Source organism: Notolabrus celidotus, chromosome 5 (genome assembly GCF_009762535.1).
Source record: "Notolabrus celidotus isolate fNotCel1 chromosome 5, fNotCel1.pri, whole genome shotgun sequence".
Lineage (NCBI taxonomy): Eukaryota > Metazoa > Chordata > Actinopteri > Labriformes > Labridae > Notolabrus > Notolabrus celidotus.
In genome coordinates this window covers 15817502-15842107 of record NC_048276.1, presented here as the reverse complement: position 1 = coordinate 15842107, position 24606 = coordinate 15817502, and the positions used below count along the sequence as shown (strand labels likewise).

The 24606-nt window shown below is 39.9% G+C and overlaps 1 protein-coding gene across 1 annotated transcript in view; it reads right to left on the bottom strand.

Annotated features, from left to right (window-relative positions):
• Positions 1–12823: 12823 nt before the first annotated feature.
• LOC117813375 (unconventional myosin-XVIIIa-like) overlaps positions 12824–24606 on the bottom strand; it is a 100484-nt gene continuing 88701 nt past the window's right edge. Inside the window, exons 47-48 of the mRNA XM_034684555.1 lie at positions 20327–20449; positions 12824–13579 (exon numbers count right to left, since the gene is read on the bottom strand). Coding sequence (XP_034540446.1) covers positions 13450–13579; positions 20327–20449 — 253 coding nt within the window. The 3' untranslated portion in view covers positions 12824–13449. The remainder of the gene's footprint in view (positions 13580–20326; positions 20450–24606) is intronic.

Genomic DNA, 24606 nt, shown 5'->3' with positions numbered 1-24606 from the left:
GGTCTGTTTCAGGTGGACAGGCAGCCTGGATTAATTTGTGCCACAGGCATGGGGAGGTTCCCTTCATGTACACTACATAGCATGAGCAGCGGGATAGAAAAGAGTAAAGAAAGAGCAGAAAAAACAGAGAAGCAGTTGTGACTGCATGCCCTTCAAAGGATGGAGGTGGGGAAATATTATACATAAATAGCTCCACCTGAACTTGCAGCCCCATTTTCACTCTTTCAAAAGGCTGGGGAAGAAAACGGCCTTCCATGCTGATATAACCTTTCTTAACGGCATCACCTCAAGTACTGATGCTGAATAATTCAGTGCCTATTAGTCTGCCACTTGCCTGGACATAAAGTCTCCTAGCAACATGGCAAGACTTTGTGATCAGGTAGGTGTTTAGTCACAGAGAGAGCTGTTAGTGAAAGGATGTTGAAGAAGTGCAACATTAAACATCGCCTTATATAGTCTCAGACTTCAGCTAGTACAGCTCATCTTATTCTATGATTCTGCACAGAGTGTATCTGAACTCTAAAAACTCTACTGACTTCCCCATACATCATGTTTATATCTTTTATTTTGCCGGTATATGGTAGTAATATGTTTAGTGTATTTCCCTGATATTGTACTTTTTAATTTTACATATACAGTGTATTCTAATGTTTTTTTTATATTCTACAGATATTGTACATATTTATCTTATTAAATACATAGTGTATTTTAGTGCACTTTTACAGAGTGAACTCTATATCAATATACATGGTATATATTTTTAATCAAAGCAAGGCAAGGCAGCTTTGTTTGTGTGGAACATTTCATACACAGAGGGCAATCCAAAGAGCTTCACAGAGCAATAAAACAAAACAAAAGACACATAAAAACAATTAAAAAGAACAAGAGTAAAATATTTAAATCTATTAAAATTATTAATTAATGGGCACGAATTTTGCTTAGCAGGTAAATTGTGCATCCTCGTCCTCAGTAATAATAACCAAGTAAAATTCCTTTAAGAAACCAAAGTGCTAAAAAGAGGCGCATTGTTTAAAATGTAATATAATTTGATATAACTATGTGTTGTTGTCTAGTATTTATTTTGTAGTGTCTATCATTGGATAGACTTCTAAATGTTATAATCGGACTAGTAAAATATTTTTAATTCTTCTTCTCAGATCTATATATTTTTTTACTTTCAACATATATTGTAAAGAAGTTTCAGAGAATGTGTTCCAAATATTGCACAGATTTTTTTAATGTATTTTTGTAACTTGATATTTATTGTTATTTTATTTTCATGTTGTCCTTTATCTATCCTTGTTCCTCAAAAGCTTTTTAAACCATTTTTTTCCCTGGTCATTGATATCCTAAAACAGGCTGTATTTGTGACATGTTATTTTTATCTCTACTATAACAGCATTATGTCTTCTATAAAGACCATATCACAATCTTTTAGGTGCTCATTTAAAGCTGTGGCTCAGTGGTGGAGTCGATCGTGTTTTAATTGGAAATGTTGGTGATTCAAGCTGGGATGTTGAAGTGTCCTTGGGCAAGACACTGAATCGTACATTGCACCTTGTGACAGAGGTGTGTGAATATGAAGGAGATTAATTGGTACTCAAGAGCACTTTTCATGGCAGCTTCTGCCATTAGTATATGAATGTGGTGTGAATGAGCGTATATGTGACACATGGTTTAGAAATGTAAAATCACTTCCAGTAGTCTAAAAGACTGGAAAGGGCTTATAAAAGTATGTACAGACTTTCTTGACTGAGTAGGCCCGATTGTGGAACTGACTCAGGCCTGGGTCGCATAAAGAATGGTCGCAATCACACACATGAATTTATATCACTTATTTATTTCAGTCTCCACAAATGGTTACTAGTTTATCAAACTATTAAGTATCATATAGATGTTAAATTCTTCTCCATATATTTTCAACTTTAAAATGTACCACAACAGATTGCAACGTACAAATCCTCAGAGTCTAATTCTTTAGGTAATCAAATATATGTTTGTCCAAATTCACAATTTATGGGTTGCCAAAAAATGTAAAATATTAAACCACAATGGGTTTTTTTTTGGTTTTTTATTGTTACAACTGTAGAGAAAGATGAAATGACCCCCCCTTTTCTCTAAATTTTATCTATAAAACTAAAGTGCAGTATTTGGTGTAACGAATGAACACAACCTCGTTTTAAGAATTGATTCCACTAAATGCTAAAAGCAGTGTGCACACACTAGCGGTACCATAATGATGTACATTTATATGTCCATGATGTATAAAAACTCACTAATGATGACTCAAACCTTCCACTGTAGTCACATTCAGAAACAGGCCTGCGTGCCCACACTTTGGAGATTGTAAATGTCAGTGGCTTGTCACTCACACTTAGTCCCACATGACCAATGAGATGAAGCTCGCTAAAAGGGATGATGGAGCGACAGCACTGACATTAGTATCCTGTCTGACTCATTCAGCGTCTCACTGTCAATCTCTACTTATGTTTGAGGCTCAACTTTACTATTTCATGCACTTTCACATATCTATTCAGTGCCTGATTATCTCCATTCAACACCGCACTGCTGGATGTTGATTGGGTCTCCTCCTTGAATAACTGTTTAAGATCGTGCAATTGGCTGTTGCTTTAAATTGCTTTCCCCCAATTTCAGTGGGGTCAAAGATGGAAATGAAAAAGGATAGATAGCTTTGATTTGGAGATCAGATGTGTGTGAATGAGTCAAAAGTAAAAAGTGAAACCTTTGAAAAGCATCTTTAGAAATATCACACTTCCTGAGAAACACAGTTAATGGCTGATCTTTTACTTTTTACTCTAATAATGTGACTTTCATTACAGTCCTGTAAATATGAACCAGAATGGCACTGATTTGTTGATATTAGCATCTTAAATTGATGATCCTTTGAATCACTTTTAGATGGAGTCTAGTTTTTGTTTAACATTTAATTTGCTTTGCAGAAAGCATAAACACATTGGCGGATCATAACTCCAATGTCGAAACATTCTATAAAACAACTCAGTCCACTTTGGGTCCAAATGGCACCACAAATTGGCAACACTGGTAGGCATATGGTCAATAACAGTCATCCAGATCTGTTGTAGTCTCCAGCAGAGCTGTCGTATATATTCAACTAGAACGAATCATAAAGATTTAGAATTATTCATCTTTAATGTGCAGTTCTTCCCCCTGTACATGCCAAGGCTCAATGACACAACACAAGTCTATAGCCAAATGGCCACCAGGCTTTTGTATTATCTTAAATAAATCCCCCTTTGGAGAGGAATATGATCCTCTGGACATTGATGTACTAAAATATCCCGGGGTTTGAATAAAGTGACTCCAAACACACCAATGGCTTCCATCTGCTCACTGAGTTATGCTTGTAAATTTTGCAATTAGATGCGTAGTTAATTCCTGCTATCTGTCACTTTATAGCTGGTGTGTTTGGTGGCAAAGACTACCAAGCTGTCAAGCGCTGGCACCAAGTAGAGAACATTTTATCTCCCAGAGCAATGACTCGTGTAGTGATGGAGCCAACGAATTTATTAAGTGTCTGCTAATGTCACCATGATGTGTGTGTGTTTTCTACAATGTAGGTTATTTTCAAACTTTGGTCATTTCCTTTGTGAAGAAGGGACAGCGCCGTTTAAGAGGACTGATTGGGTTTCGTTGAGCAACATATTTTTACAGTGGATGAGATTGCCAAGAGAATGTCTAAAATAATTATTAACACCCACTTGAGATATGTATTGGACAAGCTCCTGAGCAGAATGAGAATCACCATGAAGTGGAAACTGGACCACTTGGCAAGCAGCTCTCAGGAAGCAACATGGCTTCCTGGTTGGGAGTGGGATCTGGTGCTTCAAGGATCATTTGGAAAGGACCTTAATAAATCAACAGAACAGAAGTAAAAACTCAGAGCCATAAGCGGAGCGACCGCGGGAGCAGAGGGTGCGGCCGTCCCAGGGCCCACGTTCAGCAGGGGCCCCCTACTGAGCTACTTTTTTGACAGGACTGGAACAGCCGATGTCTGGCCCTGTCCACAGTCGGTGTTGTAATCAAAAAACATTCACACACACATCAACAATTTAAAGCAACCTCTCGTTGTCGTTCAGTTAATAATCCTCAGAAAATCCATATACACACTAACACACCTGAAAACGCATATGGCATGACCATTCAAAATTATTTATCTTTATCTTAAAGATGGGCCCATGAAATGCTTTGATCTTAGGCGTGCAAACCACAGCAATGCTCAACGTTTGCCCACGTAAAGTTGCAGTGCTAAATAATTCAAACTTAAAGCTAGGGTTAGGGTTATGAATAGGGTTAGGGTTTAGGGATAGGGTTATGGTTATGAATAGGGTTAGGGTCATGAATAAGGTTAGGGTAATCAATAGGGTTAAGGTTTAGGTTTAGGGTTAGGGTCATGAATAGGGTTAGAGTTAGGGATATGAATAGGGTTAGCGCTAAGGTTAGGGTTATGAATAGGGTTAGGGTTTAGGGCTAGAGGTAGGGTTAGGGTTATGAATAGAGTTAGGGTGATGATTAGGGTTATGATTAGGGTTATGAATATGGTTAGGGGTAAGGATTAGGGCTAGGATTAGGGCTATGAATAGGTTTAACTGTGGGGATAAGTTTAGGGTAATAACTGGGCCTAGGATTAGGGTTTAGGGATAGGGTTATGATTATGAATAGGGTTATGATTATGAATAGGGTTAGGGTCATGAATAGGGTTATCGATAGGGTTGGGGTTTAGGGTTAGGGCTAGGGTTAGGGTTATGAATAGGGTTAGTGTTAGGATTTATTGTTAGGGTTAGGGCTTGGGTTAGGGGTAGGGTTAGGGTAAGGATTTATTGTTAGGGTTAGGGCAGGGGTTGGGGTTAGGGCTAGGGTTAGTGTTATAAATAGGGTAAGGGTTAGGGCTAGGGTTAGGGTTTAGGCCTAGGGTCAGGGCTAGGAATAGGGTTAGGGTTAGGATTTATTGTTAGGGTTAGGGTTAGGGTAAGGTTTAGGGTTAGGGCTAGAGGTAGGGTTTAGGGTTAGGGCTAGGGTTAGGGTTAGGGTTATGAATAGGGTCAGGGTTACGGTTAGGAAAGGTTAGGGTTTAGGGTCAGGTTTTAGGGTTATGAATAGGGTTAGGGTTTAGGGTTAGGGTTTAGGGCTAGGGTTAGGGTTATGAATAGGGTTTAGGCTTAGGGCTAGGGTTTGGGGTTAGGGTTAGGGTTTAGGGCAAGGGTTAGGGTTATGAATAGGGTTAGGGTTTAGAGTTAGGGGTTAGGGTTTAAGGTTAGGGCTATGGTTAGGGTCAGGGCTAGGGTTAGGGTTAAGGGCTAGGGTTATGAATAGGGTTAGGGTTTAGAGTTAGGGCTAGGGTTTAGGGTTGGGGTTAGGGTTAGGGTTAGGGCTAGGGTTATGAATAGGATAAAGTTTAGGGTTTAGGGTTAGGGCTAGGGTTAGGGTTATGAATAGGGTTAGGGTTTAGGGCTAGGGTTAGGGTCAGGGCTAGGGTTAGGGTTTAGGGCTAGGGTTATGAATAGGGTTAGGGTTAGGGCTAGGGTTTAGGGTTGGGGTTAGGGTTAGGGTTAGGGCTAGGGTTATGAATAGGATAAAGTTTAGGGTTTAGGGTTAGGGCTAGGGTTAGGGTTATGAATAGGGTTAGGGTTTAGGGCTAGGGTTTAGGGTTAGAGTTTAGGGCCAGGGTTAGGGTTATGAATAGGGTTTAGGCTTAGGGCTAGGGTTTGGGGTTAGGGTTAGGAGTTTGGGTTAGGGTTTGGTGTTAGGGCTAGGTTAGGGTTTAGGGTAAGGGTTAGAGTTAGGGTTCGGGCTAGGGTCAGGGTTTAGGGTTAGGGTTAGGGTTAGGGTTAAGGTTTAGGGCTAGAGTTGGGGTTAGGGCTACGGTTAGGGTTTAGGGTTAGGGTTAGGGTTAGGCTTTAGGGTTAGGGCTAGGGTGTAGGGTTAGGGCTAGGGTTAGGGTAATGAATCGGGCTAGGGTTAGGGTTTAGGGTTAGAGTTAGGGTTAGGGTTATGAATAGGGTTAGTGTTAGGGCTAGGGTTAGGGTTAGGGCTACGGTTAGGGTTAGGGCAAGGGTTAGGGTTTAGGGTTAGGGTTATGCATAGGGTTAGGGTTAGGGCTAGGGTTAGGGTTAGGGCAAGGGTTAGGGTTAGGGTTTAGGCTTAGGGCTTGGGTTAGGGTTATGAATAGGGTCAGGGTTATGATTAGGGTTAAGGTTAGGGTTAAGGTTAGGGTTATGGTTAATGTTACGATTAGGTTCAGGGCTATGAATCGAGTTAGGGTTAAGGTTAAGATTAGGGTTATGGTTAATGTTACGATTAGGTTCAGGGCTATGAATCGAGTTAGGGTTAAGGTTAAGATTAGGGTTATGATTAGGGTCAGGGTTATGACTATATAATTAAAGATTGACACATTGATTGATATGTGGGTAGCTGTGGAATCACCTGCCAATTGAAAGTTTGTCAGTTTTATCTCAGCTCCTGCACTCACCCTGAAAACCAGATTGCTGCTAGTGGTGGGTCAATGTGTATAAACCAGATCAGTTGATCCTGATGGACATTTTATTAAGCAGCCTCTGTAAGTAAGTAACTCTATGTACCATATGTATATTTTAGTATTTACAGAACTGAATTTTATTTAGTGATTTGCTGTCGTGTTGCTGGAGCATGTGCCAAGTTTGTTGAACTAATTTGGGAAATCAGTCGCTCAGAAACATCCCTACTGCACTATATGTGCTGTACTAACAGCAGGAGCAGCAGAGACCATGTTTCGAGCGATTAGTAATCTATCACCATTGATCAACACAAGAAGGGAAGGGCACCTACAGCAGCAACCTCTAACACAAGTCCCTGTCACCACCCCCACCCTCCATCTGTTTGGCCAAAATATCGCCCATAAAGTTGCATTTTTACAACATTTATGGGTTCATAAGTAAAGAGATCCAAGAGATGCTAAACACTGGTCCAGTAAAAGTGAGCTGTTCTGCAGGATTTTAAATATATTTTTTAGGTTTTGCAACAGAAATGTGACACATCTTTCCTCCCTCTCTTGTCAATCTTGAAAAGTGGGCCAATCAGGGGGAGGATTACGAAATTCTAACAGGTGGGAAAGTGTTGATCCAAATTTTAGATGAGCCAGGTTTGATTGGAAGCCTCCAATCTCCGCACATGTTTAAGCATTCACTGCTAATTACACATTATGTACATTTTTCAGTCTTTTTTATGCAGTAAATATTTTTGCTATAATTGTTAAGCTTGGTTCCCTTATCGAAAATGAATTTGACTAACTTACCAATGTATCTTTAATTATTGAATCCTAGTTTGGAAGGATTGGATCTTCTACTGGATAAAATAAAGTATTAACACCACATTTCTACACAGGTTTCTGAGACTGCAGAGCTGAGAACGTAAAAGCAGTGTAAGGTGAAACCTACAAGAAGTAAAAACATCACAGTGCAAGTACTCAAGGTGTTTATGAAACAGGTAAATGATCTTTGCAACACTTCCCTGCTGAGAGAGGCTGAGAGGTAAGGCCATTTATGCCCATTTCAAATCCTTTAGATGTAGTGGACTGCTGTAAAGTACATCCTAAGTCTTCATTTACCTCTCACTCACCCACACACCCACACACACACATATACAGTATACACACACCAGTGAGAGGGGCAGCAACTCTCCTCTGGCAGGGACACTAAGCAGTGAACAGCTCTGAGCACAGCAGGAGGCTTTGGCCACCTGCACACTGTGGAACTGAGATAGAGAGACAAATCCAGCACTGAAATTTGTGATAGTCACTACAACATTTCCTTTTTTCCACTCCAAGGATTTCAGCAATTTGTTTTCAAGGTTTCGCTCTGTGCTTAGGTATGAGGAGGGAATAAAACAGAATAAATCAAAGATTTCAGATTGCTGAGGGTGCTAAAACAGGTTCACTTTTATGGTAGAGGAACAGGGAAAATATGCTTTTATTTTAACCCAGGCCCGGCAGAGACCTATGCAAAATGTAAACAATGTTTGAGCCTACCTTTGAGCCCTGTAACAATGGCCAACTGCTGTGCGGTGTTCATTAGAGTGGAAATGATATGTGCAAACAAAGAGAGGCACCCAGGCAGCACACACTGCTGTGTCTTTTCATCTCAGAATTGCAAATGAACGCAGCCTCCTCACCTGGTCCCTGCAGGCAGTGTCCCAGTGCCTCCAATCAGCGCTTCATCCACAGCCGGCTTCCAGCAGGAAACCGGGAGTGCTAATAATTGAGGATGATGCGTGATAAACACGTTCTCCCCCCACATCTTTTACCGCCTGGCAGGGTGGCCTTCAACCAAGGTCAGGACGTGAAGGTGCTTGGCAAACAGAGCGGCTTATGCATAAACTGGCACGCAGTTTTATTGAGAAGTCAGTTCTGACTCAGTTTGGCTGTTCTCCATCTGCTTTGTAAATTTAAAAGGTGCATTTTTGTCCACAGTGGCGCTGAATTTTGTTAGAGGAGACAAGTGGATTTCATGAATATATTAAGAAAAGTACACAATGTGAGGGAAATTCCAGAGGAAATGAACAGAGTCAAATGTTTAAATTTAGGCCTATTGGATTCACACGTACGTGAACTAGTGCTCCAAGTTACATTATTACACAATTTCATAAGAGTTGGTACGCTGTGTAAAATGCTGATTAAAAACAGAATATGATCTTTTGCAAATCATTTAAACCCTATATTTACTTAAAAATAGTGGAAAGACAACATATCAAATGTGGAAAATGAACATTTTTATTGTTTCATAAAAAATATATACACAATTTAATGTGAGCAACACGTTCCAAAGAAGTTGAGAAAATAACATGTTTACCATCATGTTCCATCACCTCTTCTTTTAACAGCACTCCTTCTACCATCATGGATCCTGGCTTTTGAACTGTGCGCTGATAGTGAGCCAGGTGGTCCCTCGCCCCTTTCCAGTGGAGGATAAGGCGTTCACGATTTCCACTTTGCATTGGTCATTCTCAAGTTTGCTTGGTCCCAGAGAAGTTGCTGGCATTTCCTGATCATGTTTATAAATGGTTTCCTTTTTGCACGATACAGTTTTAACCTGCATTTGTGGATGCAGGGACAAACTGCATACAAAGACAACGATTTTTGGAAGTGATTTTGAGCCCATGCATAGATTTCCACTACAGAGCCATGTCTGTTTTCAATGCAGTGCTATCTGAAGGCCTGAAGATCACAGCCAGTATCAATTATCAGGCTTGTACAGAGATTTCTCCAGTTTGTCTGTATCTTTAATTTACATTATGTTATGTAGTTGATGAAATTCTCTTTCTTTTGTTGTTGCAGTTTTACACTCAGGAATCACAGAATACGGCTCAACTATTTCCTCTGTGAGTCACTCAGCGTGGTCAACCCTTTCACATCTTTACTTCTGATACTTGGCCTCTCTGGAGTGCCCTTTTTATAGTCGGTCATGTAACTAACAAAATTGATATTAATGAAAATGATTGTAATAAGTTGCGTGATGAGATAATGCTTGTTACATTTTTGTTTCTTTACCAACCAACCCTCATAAACTACAGGGCTTTACAGTTACTGTCAAAGATGACAAAGGGAAGAAGCAAATCCTGATATTTTTAGAAACTGGAATATGCACATAAGTGATGCTTAGGCTTAAAAAACAGAATCAGTTAATCATCAAAGTAGCTGGTTCATTTTTTTCAGGTTGATTAACTGATGTATTGCAGCTCTTATGTCAACATTTGATAGAATAATGTTTTAAAAATTGCTGTCATTGTAATTTATAATACAGAACAGCCTTGTCCTTAACTGTACATTATTTTACTTCCAGTGCAGAAACTGGCTGTGTCCAAACCATTCTGTCTAAATAACAGGGAGGGCTGCAGCGTAAACACAGACTTGCTTGGCTTTGTTGAGCTAATGACTTCGTGCTCCAGTGGCTTGTGAAACAGTGTTAGAGCCCAAATAAGTAAAATCGGGAGCAGAATTTAATCTGTCACTCAATGGAAAGCCTTTAAGCAGAAACATGCAGCCACCCAGAGGCTGCACACAAGTGCAGAGAAATTACAGCCAAAGCTCTCTGCTACAGAGGCAGCACCCAGACAGGTTGTGTGTAGGAATAAGGATTACAGATTGGTCGGATAAATAGGGGATTCTTTAAAGCAAAACACACCGACTGTGAATGTCAACCAAGGTGCTAATCTAAACCTATCAATCCCTTTGAATCCAGGTAAGCCTCACCTATGTAGAATAAAGATTGATGCGGAAAGGGAGGAAGACTGTGTCTGCTCTCGCCTTTTGATCTTCATGAGTTTGCCCCAGGCTCAGTTTTGAACTGTGCAGCATTCAGGTACTGTGAGCAAGGCTGAGTCTTACGAGAGCTCAGAGTTATTAATTTCACAGAATTGTTTGTTTCCTCTGCAGTCTCCTGGGAGAACTGGATGGGAATAATGAGAAGTTTCTCTGGGGTAGATGAGCTAAATAAATCAAACATCAATGACTTCTTTTGCTAAAAATGTCCTGACAACACTCTAACCTCCTTTTCTCCAACTGTTTCCTGACGGAAAGGAAAACAGCATACAAATGATACCTTTTGTGAAAATAAAGCAAGTCAATATTGATTCTGTAAACAAAAAGCTGAATTTATTTACTAAAAAAAACTTCAAAATCACTCATATTATAAATAACAGTCTGTTCAAACATTCAAATAAGTGTAGTGTACAAACTTTTTAAACATTATGCATTTTACCATCAACTCCAGCTCTGAGGAAGTGAAAGTTACACTGTTTTTGTCATTTAACAAGTCTATTCTGATTCACTCACATCAAAGTTTACTGTGTCCCACATTAATATTCATGTGTGAAGCAGAGAAAATAAGACATGAAATGCAGATTAGTCTCTTCTGAGAAGATATGCTAATAGCAAACCAGACACTTAAAGCTTTTCTTTGCACATGAGCAGAAAGTCCACATGCATGGATATAGAGTTTATGCTTCTCTATTCACATTCCCCTACAGGTTATTTAAACAGAGTTAAAAATTCATAAGGTCACATACTGCTAAGGATGTCTTTCCAATTGAGGAAGGCCAAATATAGAAATAACCAGTAGTGAGTTTTATTCATGACTGCAAAGCAAAAATGAAGGAAAGATCCTGCGATGGTTTCTAATTATATGAGCATAATAGTTTAATTTAAAGGGAATTTTTGGCAGTAGTCTACGAGGTCAAGATAGATTCTGCCAAGCAATCCTTACTCAAAATCTCCAGGACTTCAAATTCAGAATTTCCCTACAAGAAAAAAAACCAGCAGTAAAATGAACACAATCTTTGGCACCTTAAATATTCAGACTTTGCTTTACTGAAAACACCGTCATTATTTTACTGCTTTAACCAATATGGCCAAACGTATTCCCTCAGTTGAAGACAATATGCACTGTACACCTGCAACAAGTCATACAAGATGCAATGAAAACAAAGCAATGTCTTTGTTTACATCTGAATATTATTCTCCAGGATTCAACATCAATTTACAATATACAGTAGAAATCCAGTGTGTCTAGCATTTAAGGAAATGAACGTTTATGATACAGCATCTGCTACAGGGCGTGTCCAGAGGAGGGCTCAGGAGTGGCATGAGGCCCCCTTGGATTCTGATTGGCATACCAAGGTGCCACCCAGAAATCCTCAACTGTGATTGGCTATTGTAAGAAGTGGGACTCATGTTAGAATCAACTGTTAGGATTTTGTTGTAACAGGCTGATAGTGGTATTATTAGCATTTAAATATAGCACAGTTTCTTCCCCCAGGCTGTCACTCTGATGAACACTAAACCATAACAGTGTCATACCTGTCGCTGTGGAATAAACGAGGATCAATACTCTTTGTAAATAAACATAGAAATATATAATGTATATTTTTTATTATTTAACTATCACCTACTATACTCTTATAATGTAAAACTACCTCTGCACTACTCACTCACCACTGCACTATTATCATATTATTTTTTAGCCTGTACATATAAGTCATGTCTATTTGTTGTTGTTCTTTTTTTTTGTATTTATAGTTGATGTTATTATTATTATTATTATATTTAGATTTTTATTTGTATGCCTTATTCTCTTTGTACAAAGAGAGCACAGTTTACCAAAGTCAAATTCCTTGTGTGTTCAAGCATACCTGGCAAATAAAGCTGATTCTGATTCTGATTCTGATTTGCTTTTGATGGTTCTTTCAATTGTAGAAAAATACTTTGAATGTCTGCTTTAATAAAATAGGTGTGGAATAAACAGGATATGAGTAAATTGTGTAATAAATAACTAAATGGTTTTAATTTTTATTTTATTTTACATTAGTAGTTAAATTATGGTAAATATGATTAGTTGATATAGAAAGCCCCCCCCCCCCCCCTGTCAAAAAAGTCTGGACATGCCCCTCGCACCTGCAAGGTCTACAAGGTCTAAAAAAACTTTAGAGAATGCTTTATGATAGAAGAATAATGAAAAATACATTCCCTTTGAACTTCAAGAGACATCACACTGGTAGACAGAAACATGACTGAGCCTAAAATAACCAATCAGAATGCTTTCAAACATGCAAACTAACAGAAATCAAGAATATTACATAAACCTTATCTTTGTAAAATACTCTCATTAGCTTTAAAAATATCTGAACTCATTTGAATACCATGTTCATGTAAAGGCTTTAATTCCTTATATAATATATATTTATCTAATCTGTATAAACACTTTGAGATTAGATTAAGCTTTAATCCATTTCAGACAAATCTATGACATCCAACAGCTGTTTTAAATACATATATTTTCCAGAAACCATTTCACTTTGATCATTCGTGATCACTCATCATCACTTTGTTCAAATGATTGATATCTGAACTTTGAACAAGAGCCAAGCGCAAACTTACAGGATGATGATTAATTGAAAATGGGTTAATTCCTCCCACTGAGCCAGTACACAGTAATGGAGGATGAGATAAGAACAGTCTTAATAGTTGGTCAGAGGTTCCTGGAGAAGCGGGCTTATCTAAATCCTCTTGGCAGAGCTATGTGAAGAGTGAGCACGGAGTGCAAAGGAGAGCTTAAATTTGCCTGAAAAGCAGCTCTTAGAAGTTAAGAAGCAGCAGGAAGTTCTTCTGATAGTGCTTCACTTCACTGTTTTGATGAACTTATACAATATGTAATTTTAAATTAAATAAAAATCCAGTCCACTGCTATTATTAAAAACAAATCAAGAAGTTCAGGCTGTATTATCTTGAAACAATATTCAGTGTAGTTCCTCTCTCTCCTCTCCTGTGGAAGCAGTGGGCCTCCCTTAACAGGCTGAAAAGTGGTGTTAAAGTTGTGGACAAAAAGACGTGTCCCACCCGTTTGTCTGGTGTCACTGAAAGCACAAGGTGACCTGAGTTTTGGGTTATGAAGCACTCTCCGCCAATGCACCTTCACTGTCGCTCTGCCTCAGCGACTGCCTGCTGGAGTCTCTCTCTGCCTCGTCCTCTTCATCCGATCTGCCAAGACCCGGCTGTTTACGGCACACAGGAGGGCTATAAGGGTCAACAGACATACAGACACAACATTATATCATTACTCGGCTGCAGGCTGGAGAAACAAAACTGAAAGGTGTTAGGTGTTGTAAAAATACGGCATGAGACACACGACAAGCAATTTAGGCTGCAAGATTACACTGTTCCCCATGGTAGCAAAGAACGGTGCCCCTGAGGTTTGAATAGCAAACGCACACATTTCAAACTAATATTAATTCTTAATGTGCATTTGCAAAATGGCATTAAAGTTGTTGTTTTTTGGGGCACAATCGTTCACAAAAAATCTTTTATGGAAATTAATCCGAAGAAATTACTCCAAGAAATGACAGGAAAGTCACAAAAATATGTACAATGTCCATGCATGAGCACATTAAAAGTGTCACAATGTTAGCATATCAGCAGATAGTGCGAGCAGTTAGGAGGGTAGGAGGGTCGGCCTTGTCGAGTGAAGGGTTAATGCAGCATTAATGAGCTGAGTAACTCCTTGGAGCTGGCAATTATTCTGTCTTCCATTGTAGCTTGCTTCTACCCACCACACTTTTTCTTAAAGGTCACTTAAATCCATAGCTTTACATCCATGAAGTGTGTTACCATGACCACACAGCACGACATTGGCTCAGTGCATTACTGAAATGGCATCTTCACTCAATGATTTCATACCTTAAGACTTCCATGACCACTAATGGTTGGTCCAGTAGCACGAGATGATGCCAGACGCAGTTAGTTATCCAAATGATACGTTACAGATTATGCATAATGCTACAACCTGTGTAGCTGAAAAAATTTGATATAAGAAAAGGTTAAAGTACTCTGTGTTCTTCCCTGCTCTACAAACAGCCTCATGTTTTCCTTTTTGACAGGCTTGATTGCAGCCGTTTTGATGTTGCAACACAGTGAGCACTGACCAAGATTTCAAAGTTAGAACTTGAGGTGCATTTCGACCAAGAGTTCCGGGGTCTTCTGGCCCCCAGAACTACTTTCCCCGGAACTAAAAGGTTCCTGTGCCCCCCATTGTTGTCTGCGTTTCGACCGCGGGCTGAAGTCACGGGTAGATTGTGCAAATAAGGCCAGTGACGTATGGAGAAAAAAAAATATATCAAATAATATTTGAAATCTTAATAAAAAACTAAACTAGTATGCGTTCCCAGGAACTCCCTCTGTGTTTCTACAACTGTGTAAACTCCACAAACACTGTTACGTTAAACCGAAAGCCCCGGGACCTTGAAAAGTACTACCCCCCAAGCAGGGGCTCTTCAGGGGGGAGATTATCTACCCCTGAACTAAATTTAGACCCTGGTTCCTCTAGTCGAAACACATGTAGTTCAGGGGTAAAGTCCCTAGCTCCTGGGTAAAGTTCCTGCGGTCGAAAAACGCCTTTAGTTGAAAAGAGGTCTGAAGGTCCAAAACCAAACTCCCACGCTTCAACATAGTTTGCAGCAGGAAGTGGAATCTAGTCTGCACAAAGACGTAATTCAAACACATTTTATGTTTCATATAAAAATAATAAATATAGCACTTTTATTTACTAAGTGATGTTATCAAGAAGGTTCATGGACATCATAAAGGAAAGAGGGAAAGGAAGACTGTTTAAGTATGAAGGTAGAACAACACTGGATACTGACGCAGCAGTTTGACGACTGAGGGGAGGCAGGTGGTTCAAAGTCTTTTGGTGATGAGTTTTGTCCTTGAAAACAGGAAGTCTAACTCCTCTCTTGTAATCCTTTCATTGGTGACTGATGCCCTGTGACATAATGATTTTAGCAACAATATACAAGATGCGACTGATGTGTGTGAATGTGACGCATCATGTCGTGGTGACATCTGGTGTCAGACTATGGATGTTTCGTCAGCATCTAAAAATAGACGCGAAGAAAAACACTATTGAGCAACGGCTACTGACATCTTTTGAACATCTAGTCATCAAAAAAAAAAGCTGAGTTACTTTTATACTTTTAGTTATAACCCCTCTTCTTAAAACTCTGCACTGGCTCCCTGTTTGTTTTAGAATTGATTTTAAAGTTATTTTACTTGTTTTTAAAGCTTCTAACAGCCTTGCTCCTCCACACATCACTGATCTCCTGTCATTTTATGTTCCAACCCGATCACTGAGGTCCTCGAACGCTTCCCTTTTAAATGTTCCTCATGTGGCTCACACAAGCACCGACCAGAGAGCTTTCTGTTTTTATGCCCCTTAACTGTGGAACTCTCTGCCTCTGGACATTAAAACAGCGACCTCTCTGGGTGTTTTTAAAAGTAAACTTAAGACTTACCTTTTTAATCAAGCTTTTAATCTGGAGTCATTTATTTTTAGGCCTGGGCTGCATTATTATTTTTATTTTTATTATTTGTATTATTATTTTAACCATTATTATTTGAATCATTGCTTTAACATATATCTATCGTATTTCATTATTTATTTATCTATTTATTTCTAGTATTTATCTGATCTTTTTAACGCTACCTTATTTTCAACTTTTCTTTCCACTGTTACTTATTTTATTTACATATACTGTATTGATTTTATTCTATTTTGAAGTATTTTATTTATAATTTTGGGCTGCATGTTTTTATGTATGAAAGGTGCTATATAAATAAAGTTGAGTTGAGTTGAGTTACTTCTTGGTGATATGAACTGAAGATTAAAATTCACATTCCCCTGGCCATTTTATGTACTTTAAAAGCTGTTTTCAACTATTGTAAAGCCTGGTTTCCTGACACACACACGCACGCACGCACGCACACACACGCGCACGCACGCGCACTCACACACACACACACACACACACACACACACACACACACACACACACACACACACACACACACACACACACACACACACACTGCTCCCCATTATGAGACATTCAAACGAGTGCCTGGTCTGACAACTAAAAATAAAACATGATTCATCTACAGTTGGAGCAACATTATGTCTAGAAGATGTGTTTAGATGTATGCTGTGTATGAGACAGCAGAGCTCTTGGAAAAAGGGTTATTATAGAAGAACATTTGATGTGTTACTGATGACATTTTGAACATGGAATTGCAATTTAAACCCTAATACTACTATGTTAGCAGCTACATTGTTAAAATGACCACAAAAGTGTGTGCCTGCATCATCTCCAGCTCACTGATTTACCCTACAGGGTTAAACCAAAGAGCCTGTTCTCTGCTGGAAAAGAAAACATACTGGAGGACCACTGAAGCAAAGGAAACTCAGAAATCCTGTCTTGTATGTTTCAAAATAACACAATCTGAGATGCTAAAACTGTCAGAGCAATTACTCTTAAGATAGATCGGCTTTTGAAGCTTGAAGCTAAATTTAGCAGTTTAATTATGATGCAAAGTACCCACATCAAGCACTATCAAGTCATGCCACACCTCTCTGTAAACTCCTCTCAGGGAACACAAAAAAGCAAAAATTTGTGTCGTTTTGGTGATGCCTAATTGCCGACATCTGTTTGTGCTTGAAGAACAGCCACCGGCAAGTGTCTTCTCTCAACAATATGTACTTAAATCAGCATCAATCACGACATTAAGGAGAGACACTCACACGTGCCGAGATGCAATCCATCTATGCAGTACACGACTAGGAAAGAATCGCTGTTCTTCATGCAAAAGTATATCTGAGTGGTATTCAAGTTCATCGCTTTTGATTAAGCGAAATAGGAAGAATAATGCTTAGAGGAACGCTGAGAAAAGTAACCTTCAGTGAGTTTTAATCACAGATGACAGCAGACCTCTCAATTGAACATATCTGTGATGTAAAGAAGTGAATGGAACGAGCAGAGTGTGTCAGTATTGTGATCCAGAGGTGGGTTCAGGATATTGGTGTTGTTTTTTACAAATACTGGACAAGAAAAAAGAGAAAAGGAAGTTATTGCATGCACTTGTTAGCTGGCGAAAGATGCCTTTTGTGCACAGCCAATCTAAACAATAAAGGAATTATGGGCCAAGACAGGGGCGTCACCAAGCGGCAACCTTCAGTCTAAAAATATGAGTCCATTGCGGAAGTGCTAAAAACTGCAGTTCATCGAGGATCCGCTTGAGGCTGGCTCTGGAAGTACCAGAAACCAAATACACACCAATTCAAAATGGCGATCTTTACAGCAGAAATAAACATGTTTACAGCCTGGTACAAATGACGAGTGTAGTCTGGATAGCTCATTTCTCGATCGGCACACACTGTAGGGGGGTGAAATTTTTTCTAACGCGGCAATTTCGAAGATATAGATTACGAGTCTTCCAATGAGAGGTACAGCTGACTTGATTGACAGGCGGGAACACTGTAGCTGTTGGCTAGGAGGCTCAAAGCCCGCCTCTTTACGTCAAAATCGCTCGACAGCAGCAATATGGCTCCCGACAACGATTGGCCTGAAAACAGCACTTCAGAAACAGATGGGTGACGACACGGATACTACGTCCATTTTTTATACAGTCTATGGGCGTCACTGTCTCAGTGGTGGAGTCGGTCATCTTTCAACAAAAGGTTGATGATTCGAGAGCCAGAGCTCTTCTGAAGCTAAAAATGTTGTACCTGCCTACAAATTCTAAATGTATCTGTAGAATCTTTTTGTAGAGATTATTTTTGTGTATTGCAATGATTGTTCACAAAGTTTGGATTACTACTTAACATGCACACACAGCAAACTTAGTCAGCACACTGAGTGATGGATTGTTAGTCTAACTTTCAGTCACGTCAGGCTCCTGAGTTATTACCACACCAAGCATCACCTTCCACTGCTCGTATCAGTCACTGTCAGGCTTGTAAAGGTACTTCATCACCAGGTTATCCATCTTCTTCTGCTTTTTCTTTGTGTCCTTCTTGCCAGCTGGCCGGGACTCCCTGTCATCATCGTCATCATCAGATGGATGTTTTGGGCTCCTTTTTACACTGTTGGAGCTTCGGTAGGAGATGGTGGAGCCAGAGGAAGAGGACGAGGATGACGACTCTGAGGAGGAAGATGAATCCTCTGACTCGCTTTGCTTCTTCTTGGATCTCTTCTTTGACTTCTTGCCCTTCTTCCCTCTTGAACTCTTTCTGCTTTGACGCTCATCTGATGAAGAGTCATCAGAGAGAGAGATTTTACTTTTCTTATCCCTGCGGCTGCGGGAGCTGCCGCTGCTCAGGATGCTTGATGGTCGGTTGTAGTCAAGAGCAGAGCCTGATGCAGATCGACGCACGCCAGATGTGCTGGTACCAAGTCCCTCATCATCTCCCTTCCTCCTACTGTCCTCACTTCCTGGCCCCTTATTCTCATCCTCTTCCTCATCACTTGACTCATCAAGTTTACTGCGCTTGAATTTGATAGGTTTGAAGCTCAGCACCTCATTGATTGCAGCCTCCAAATCAGGATCCAGATAATTGCGATGGGCGACGGTCTTAATTTCTGATGTCTCTGTTAAAGCGCTGTCCGAGGAGCGTGGTTGTGCTGGGTTAGAAAAGCTGCGACTGAGGGAGCGAGGGCTGAAAGATGAAGTTCCTCCTTCAGTAAAAGCCACACTTTGGCCATCCTCGTCGTCATCGTCATCATCTACATGCAGGCCGAATTCACTCAGGCCACAGCTGCGGGCGAGAGACAAGCGAGAGCTACTGCGTCGCTCGTCTTTCCAAGAGGAGCTGCGATGTAGCAAGCGAGGACTGGAGCGACTCACACTGCTGATAGTCGACTTATTGTCGTCCTCTACATCCAACATTCCCCTCCTTGTGGACATCCTGCTAGGCACCACAGATGAAACCATGGAGTCCTTATCAAATTCAGGGCTGCTGCGAGAGGACCAGCGGGACTCAAAGCCCTTCCTGGCTCTGCTGGTGGCTTCAGAGTACGCCATGGAGATCACAGAGCCTTTGTCATCTAGATCGTCCTGTGCCTGGCTCTTCTTCCAATCCTCCTGGAGGTCTCCAGACTTAGACTTGGCTTTGCGAATGGAGGCATGGTCTGGTTGGTCAGGCTGTTCTTTGAGAGTGCTAAACAGAGAGCTCTCATCACCTCTGCCTCCTATGGAGTCTTTGAGGTTGGAGCGCTTCCTGTAGCTTAGGGAACTCATGACAGACACTGATCTGTTCAGCTCTACCTCTTTTGTTTCTTTACTCCCATCATTTGTCTTCTCTTTGACTTCCTTCACATCTTTGGTGTCTGCATTTGCTGCATGTCTGAAGGGTTACGCAATACAAATTAAAGCAACAGAACACAAAAACTGAAAATCAGAAGCCCCAAACTTAAAAGTAAAATTGTCATCTTTAAATTAATACCTTACACTGAGCATTAAGCTTTAGCAAATACATAAAAAAATAAACTTTAAGATTGGGGCACCTGAAATCTCTGAGATCAGGAAATAAACCTGTATTTTGTCCTTGAACCATAGAGTGCAGTGAAAGAGCACATACAACACCCCCTGCTATTGCCATTATGTTTCATGTACAGTGTAGAAAGTGAGCCAATCAACCAGTGAGTAGATCTATCTAACTGTGGCAGAGACATCATTTAGCAGGCATGCCAACTGGCCATGGGCCACTTCAATAAACTTGACAGCAGCCGCTTCCCCATCCCGCCTGCTGTCATTAGACAGATTACTGGGAGAGAGAGATGACACCTAATCACATGAAATACCCATCCTTCTGTTACAAACTGCCCCAGGTAATCCTGGGCCTTTTGAAGGCTGAGAAAGAAGAGAGTTTTATCACTGCTTTACAACAGGGAAGTCCATGGTTATCTGTCATGATGCAAAAAGGCTGTGAGTACTAACCTGGCGCTCTTCAGACTACTCTCATCTGAAGTGGTCTTTGCGGAGCCTTTATTCTTCGAGAGCCAAGACTTAACTCCGTCCACACGGTCCTCTACCTCTGAGTCTGTTTCTGTGTCATCCCCACTGTGAAGAGACACGAACAAGAGGAGCGTGAGAATTCAAACTCTGACACTAAGTGGAAATCATTTTCATGTTAATCCATTTTAATACAATGCGATTATACCAAATAAAGTTTACTTCCTTGAAAAGTTTTCCTAAACTACTCATCTTCTCGATTCTTTAACTTAAGTGGTTTAAATCGCCTTGCAATTCAAATTCAATATAGACAGATTTTTACACAGTATTTTTTGTCTGTAGACTAAATGACTTGTTATTTAAATGATTTCAAGCAGTATAGAATTACAGAAATAACAAATATTGTTAATAATGGTCGGTTCCAGATACGAAAAGCTTTTACTGTTAGTAATCACAGCTAGATTCACACTTTCAAATTAATAGGGGTCACTGATGAAAAGCAACCTGAGCTTATACGTAGGTAGAAACGCTTGTGCTAAACAATAATACAAACACATTGGTGTTTTTCAGACAGCATGAGAGGCAGACATAAATGGACAAATGCATTCTCCAGGCACAATGTAAATGAAGCTGTTGGGGCCATAATGAACTTGTTTGGCTGGTTCCGGGCTACTAGCATCTGTGTGGCATGTCACCTGCTATTGCTGATTGTTATTGGAGTGAAGCCATGAGGCATCCCCGTGGCCCTACGCTTGACATAACAATCAATATACAGAGACCTGTGGATCTCCATGAAAAAAAAAGCTTGGTGGATCCCACCTGGATAGGGTCAATTCTCATTCACATCAAACACAGAGAATTATGCAGACCACTGTCCTGAGGGTAAACATGAAGGGACATGATGAGGAAGAATAATAAAGAGTGATAACGCCTCTGAGTCAGTAACACCATCACGGTCTAATGAATTGAGATGAGCCTAATGAGAAAAATGAAAATACCTGATTTAATTATTTAATAAGGGATTATTGCTTTCATTCTCTGTGCTAAACAGTGTTCCAAAATGTATATGTATATGTATAGACCTGTTTTGTAACATATAGTGTAGGAGCCATGAAGGATTCAATGGTTTACATTATCTTATTTTGAGGTTTAGGGTAGTTTATTGTTTGTATAATTTTGTGGTGTTTTTTTTGTTGTTTGTTTACGGTATGGTTTATTGTGGGGTCAGTTAATTAGATTATTTACGGGTCATGTGTTAGGGGCGGGGATATTCTGTTCATTTAGGCCACCTGTTTTCTTTTGTTTGCAGGTAGAGAGAGGGGGTGAGCTGGGTCTATGTACTTTTTGTTGACAGGTATTTATTGCTTATTTTTCAGTTATTATTGCTTATGTTTGCTAATTTTCTTTGTGCACTTTATCATGAGTTGATTATCCTTTTTGGTTAATAAAAGGTTAAACTTACTTTTTGTGCATTTGTGCATTTGTGATTTTGCTTTTAGCGCATCCGACACTAACTAGGCCCAACTTCAGCCTCTCAGCGGCTTTTGGCTCTTCGTAGTCGCTACATATAGTATTGCATTGTATTGAATCTTTTGTATTGTATCATATCTATTGTATGGTATAAAATCGTATCGTATCATATCTTATCGTATTTTATTGTATCCTTTTGTGTAATATCCTTTTGTATCGTATCTTTTGAATGATATACTATTGTTTTATATCAATTTTATATTGTATCATATGATATCTTACCAAGCTTTTGTATTGTGTTGTTTTGTATAATATTGTAACATTTTGTTTCATAATGTTTTGTATCGTATGGTATCATATCACATCATTTTTTATTGTATAGTTTCATTTTGTATCTTATCGTATCATAGCGTTTTTTATCGTGTCGTTTTGTTTCATATCGCATTGCTTTGAATCCCATCATGTTGTATCGCACTGTTTTGTATTGCATTGTTTTGTTTTGTAACGTATCGGTTTCTGTTGTCCATCCATCCATCCACTATCTTGACCGCTTATCCCGTTAGGGGTCAGGGGGGGCTGGAGCCTATCCCAGCTGGCTTCGGGCGGAAGGCAGGGTACACCCTGGATGGGTCTCCAACCTATCACAGTGCTAACACAGAGAGACAGACAACCATTCACGCAAACACTCACACCTACGGGCAATTTAGAGTGACCAATTAACCTGGTGAGCATGTTTTTGGACTGTGGGAGGAAGCCGAGAACATGCAAACTCCACACAGAAAGGCACTTGCCCGGCCAGGTAATCGAACCAGGAACCCTCTAGCTGTGAGGCAACAGCTGCACCACCGTGCAGCCCCCTGTTTCTGTTGTATTGTGTTTAAATCATGTCGTATCATTTTGTATCATATGGTATTGCATAGTATCATATTGTATTGTATCCTTTTCTGCTTGAATTATATTTTACCCACATGTATTTCTCTTTTTGATTCACACTGATTTAAATGTTTTGATTTCCATAATTGTTCTGTCTTGATTTTGTATCTTCAGTCCATCCATTACTAATACCTCTTCTCCATATTGGGTCGTGGTGGGCTGGAGCCAAACCCAGCTGTCATTGTGCAAGAAACTGTGTAGTCTTGCAAAATGTAACCTTGTGTTGACAATCTAGTTTATTTTTTCATAAGCTGCTCTGGGCTGCATGTTTGTATTAAAGGTGCCATATAAATAAAGACAAATTGAGTTCGGCAGAAATGTACTTTTCTACATCATGTGTGAAAAGCATACTTTCACTTTTCTCTGAGGCAGTTTTAAAATTATATCCACATGCATATATTTTGAAAGCCTAAACTAAATTTGACTTGTGTTGCCATGGTAAGCTCTGTCAGAGAAAATTGCATTTTCCATTCTATTGTTTTGGGTGTCAGAGCAGGACAATGTACTGTATATTAAACACACTGCAGAAGGCAACAGTGACAGGGTCGCTGTAAGAGAGCAGCAATTTTCAGTTCCTCTTGATTTATAACAGACTTCATCTACACCGTTATTAATAGTCCTATCTACAGCCAACCTTAAACTCACATCCATCTTATATATTTGCCTTGTTTATCACTAAATTGTCAATATATTGCATGTCCTGTTCACAGACAGCTGACTGTCATTACAAATGAGAAACAGCAATGCTGGTAACAGATCTTGTTCCATGGACAAGCTTATCAGTCTAAGCCCTGAAACATGATGCAGAATGTTGCAAAAAATGCTTATAAGACCAAACACGATATTCAAAGAGGTGTGAGATGACAGCAAGACTACTGAGCACTGTCATTTGTCCACATCGAACACATCCATCTTAGTAGGTGTCCAAGTGAGCAGCACAATGTTTTCTTTGTCATCAAGCTTTGTGTCAAATTTTTCCATTATGTTTCCTGAGAGAACAAAGTGTCCTCTTCCCTGTCTTTTATTTGGAGGGATTTCTAAAAGCTATTGTTTTAGCACCAAAAGGTGGTGGTGGGTGTGTGTGAGTGTTGCGAGGGAGTGCACAGATAGAAAAAAATCCTAGATTCTAGGATATTCAGGCTCTCAGCTTTCTGTGGGCATTAACATATTTAACCTTCTCATCATCAACCTTACAGCCAGGCTTGCTGTGTGAAACATAATGATGATCCCAGAGAGACTAAATGGCCTGATTATATTATTTTCCACAGGAAAAAAAACTGTTTGAGAGCTGTTTCATGTGGCAGCAAGCTAAAATTGTGAGCCTAACTTCAGCCATTACTGTACACGCCATACCTCTGTTGTTCTCTGCCTGTTCCCTCTACTGCATGCTTACCACAAACGATCAAAAGCCCACTGTAAACGAATAGTATGTTCATTGATGGTTGGAAGTTGATTACACATGCTGCCCATTTGTCATCTCTGTGATGCTTTGACTCTTTAACATGATATATTACACAACAAAATACTGAAACCAGCCCTCAGCCAAATTATCTCCCCTAACACACTTACACATGTGAAATAGAAGGTGGCTTGCAATTGAGTGCTGTGCAAATGGTGTCACAAACGATTTGTCCTTGGCCCTGCACTACTAGCTAACCAGTCCTGAGGCTCGCAGATACCAACAAGCCCAGAGAATTTAGAAGTGAACATTAATAGCTTCTGACAATTTGCCTGCACTGGTTGTAAATCTTTGTCACAAATACTTACACTCAGCATCACATCTCTTATGGCTGGGTTTTATCAGTTTAACACTTGTGGGTTCAGTATTTTTTTGGTATCTGTTCAACACGAGCTAATTACCA